Source organism: Bison bison, unplaced genomic scaffold, assembly GCF_000754665.1.
Source record: "Bison bison bison isolate TAMUID 2011002044 unplaced genomic scaffold, Bison_UMD1.0 scf7180017864527, whole genome shotgun sequence".
Classification (NCBI taxonomy): domain Eukaryota; kingdom Metazoa; phylum Chordata; class Mammalia; order Artiodactyla; family Bovidae; genus Bison; species Bison bison.
Genome location: NW_011495078.1, coordinates 496,360 through 499,068, shown reverse-complemented (window position 1 = coordinate 499,068; position 2,709 = coordinate 496,360). Strand labels below are relative to the sequence as shown.

Genomic DNA, 2,709 nt, shown 5'->3' with positions numbered 1-2,709 from the left:
CCCCTGCCCCTGAGCCTCCCTCCCGCCACCTCACCCTTCCTTAAGCAGGATGGGCTGCTGCACGCTCTTGGGGTCTCTCCTCCCGGAGGATGAGATCAAATCCAGGAACTGAAGTGGGACAGAAAGCAGACAGTTAAGGGGAAACTGTGAGAACTGCCCAGGCACCCTGTGTCTCCTCCTGCAGCCAGAGAAGAGGTGGGTCTGAGCGCGGGTGCAGGTAGAGCCCCTCAGGGAACCACAGAGGCCGGGCACCCCGCCGAGCCCACCCCTCCTGGGAAGGTCTCCCGCACCCAGAGCCGCTGCTGCTCCTGAGAGCTGCCAGGCCCCAGGTGACTCGGGGAAGTTCACCCTCCCCTCTCCCCGAGCTCGAAGCCGCTCCGGCTCCCTCCCACCTCTGGGTTTGGCCCCCGCAGGGCCTCCCTGCTCAGCTCGGCCTCCCACGAGTCACCCACCTCGGCCTCTGTGAGTCTGGGTAATTGATGCTGAGACTTACGTTTTTCACCGCATCAGCGTACTTCTGCTCATTGAAGAATTCGTAGAACGCAGCCATGTAGGACTCCTTAAAACTGGCCTAAGACAGAAAAGGTCACTTAAACGAAGCCTGAGGTCGCTTGGCCCAAACCTGAAAGGCCTGGAGCGTGGACGCGACGAGCCTCAGCTCGGAGCTGACCACAGGGGCTGGCATCTCCTCCCAGCAGCGTGAAGTGCAGGCACCCCCTGCTGCTGAGGCCCGCCGCACACCACAGGAGGGGCTCCACTCAAGCTATGCTTCAAATGCCAACTACCCGGGGTCCTGGTCCTGGGTGAGACCTGTGACGCATGACTCAACACCCTTCGCGGGCATGTGGCTCCCAGATGCGTTGCTGGGATGGGGAGGTTCTCACTTTCAGGAGTCAAGTCAACGGCAGGAGGAACCTGGGGGCCTCTGTCCACATGAGTCATTTTATTACAAGGGGGTCTGTGTGGACCTCAGCCCGGCAGGGGCCTGCTCATTGCTTTGGCTGACAGATGCTGGGCTGATGGACGGACAGAGTGTGGGGCTTTGGCCTGCTTCTGTGTATGTCACTTAGGTTCCGAGAAAGCTGACTGGCCTGCAGGGGCTGCTGTGTGCAGGGCCGGAGGCTGGGGGCATGCAGGGCCGTGAACATAGGAGAGCAGGGGCTGCTGTCTGCAGGGCCGGGGGCGGGGGGCACACGGGGCCGTGAACTCAGGAGAAGGGCAGGGGCGGGGGCCCTGTGAGTCGCGGCTCAACCCTTTCCCAGCAGAGCCCGACGGGCCCGCCTCTGAGGAGAGGCCGTGCCACTGGCCCCCGCACAGCTGCCCTCACGTACAGACTTCCCGGCCCCACACGCCAGTCTCGAGGGAGCCCGGTGAAGGGAAGATGGATGAGCATGGGCCTGGGGAAGGAGTGGCTGCCTCTAGCTGTGTGTGGACAAGGCTTTGGTCACTGGGCGGCACCCCAACTTCCTTAAAACGCTCAGGCTGAGAACGCCCAGCTATGCAGTGGGGCTGGGCAGTGTCTGTGCCAAGGGCACATGTCTACGGATCCACATACAGCAGTGGAAGTGCCAGCCACTTACAGGGGACAGTCAGCACGCACAGGTGACGTCACAGCCCAACAGGACGGTCACTGTATATGGTGACGTGACATCACTGCCCACGGGGGACGTCACACCTTCAGGTGATGCCACTGCCACCTGCTGTTACCCTGCTCCTCCCAAAGGCGCTCTTACAGCCTCGCATGGGGAGGCCAGGCTGCGACCCTCCTCACCCTATTACTCCACGTCCTCCTCCGTGTTGGAAAGAGAATTAAAGCCAGTGACTCACAGACTTGGACTTGGACAGGCTGCCCAGAGTCTGAATGGCCTTCGAAACAAGTGTCAGCGTCCTCGACGTCTGTGGGTCCTGCCAGAGACGGGAGGTGACAGTCTCTCAGACAAGTTGTGACTGAGCCCAGCACTGCCACCAACAAAAGGAAGGACACCCCTAAAAGCTGTGCTGTCATGAGTGTCATCCGTGAGGGAGCAGCTAAGCCCAGAAGTGCTGGATTCACAGGTCCCTGGAGACCCTCGGCCTGTCCAGTCTGGGAACTGCTAAAGAGGCGGGCCCTCGGGCCACCCACACCCAGTGCTGCCAGCCAAGGGGATCTCTGGCCATGTCTCCCAGGACCCTGCCCAGGGGCCCCTCGCCCCCGACATGGCTCACAGGCTGGACTCAAACCCAGGAATGGGCCATCACCCTGGGCTTTCCACCAAGCGCGGGGGCCGCCTGGCACTTTGTCCATGAGGGCGTGGGCCTCGCTCATGGTCATGGAGGGAGTTCAAAAGTCCATGCTGACTACCTGGCCTGAATGATGACTGAATATACCCAAGGTCAGGAACACTCTGTCTTCCCATGGAGGGCGGGGTGGAGTAAGCCCTCAGCTGAAGCCCTGGTCACACCATCCGATGGTTTTAATGACATGACTTGGATCAGAATGTCTCAGCACCTCCCCGAGATAAGGACTTGAGGGCCTGTGGCTTATCCATAATCCAGTCATCATGTGGAGCTGTCTCTGCACCTTCCCCTACTCGGCTAGCAGCATCTTCCCTAACCCTTCCTGGTCCAGGGGGCGGGACGGGTCAGGGCAGCAGGACGGGTCAGGAGGGCTGGGCGGGTCAGGGCGGCTGCGAGGGTCAGGGCGGCTGGGGGTGGTTAGGAGGGCGGGAC

At 61.6% G+C, this 2,709-nt stretch overlaps 1 protein-coding gene across 1 annotated transcript in view; it reads right to left on the bottom strand.

Annotated features, from left to right (window-relative positions):
- The window catches only part of RASA3 (RAS p21 protein activator 3), a 53,554-nt gene that overhangs the window by 12,815 nt on the left and 38,030 nt on the right, over positions 1 to 2,709 (bottom strand). Inside the window, exons 16-18 of the mRNA XM_010831532.1 lie at positions 1,828 to 1,905; positions 494 to 571; positions 35 to 108 (exon numbers count right to left, since the gene is read on the bottom strand). Coding sequence (XP_010829834.1) covers positions 35 to 108; positions 494 to 571; positions 1,828 to 1,905 — 230 coding nt within the window. The remainder of the gene's footprint in view (positions 1 to 34; positions 109 to 493; positions 572 to 1,827; positions 1,906 to 2,709) is intronic.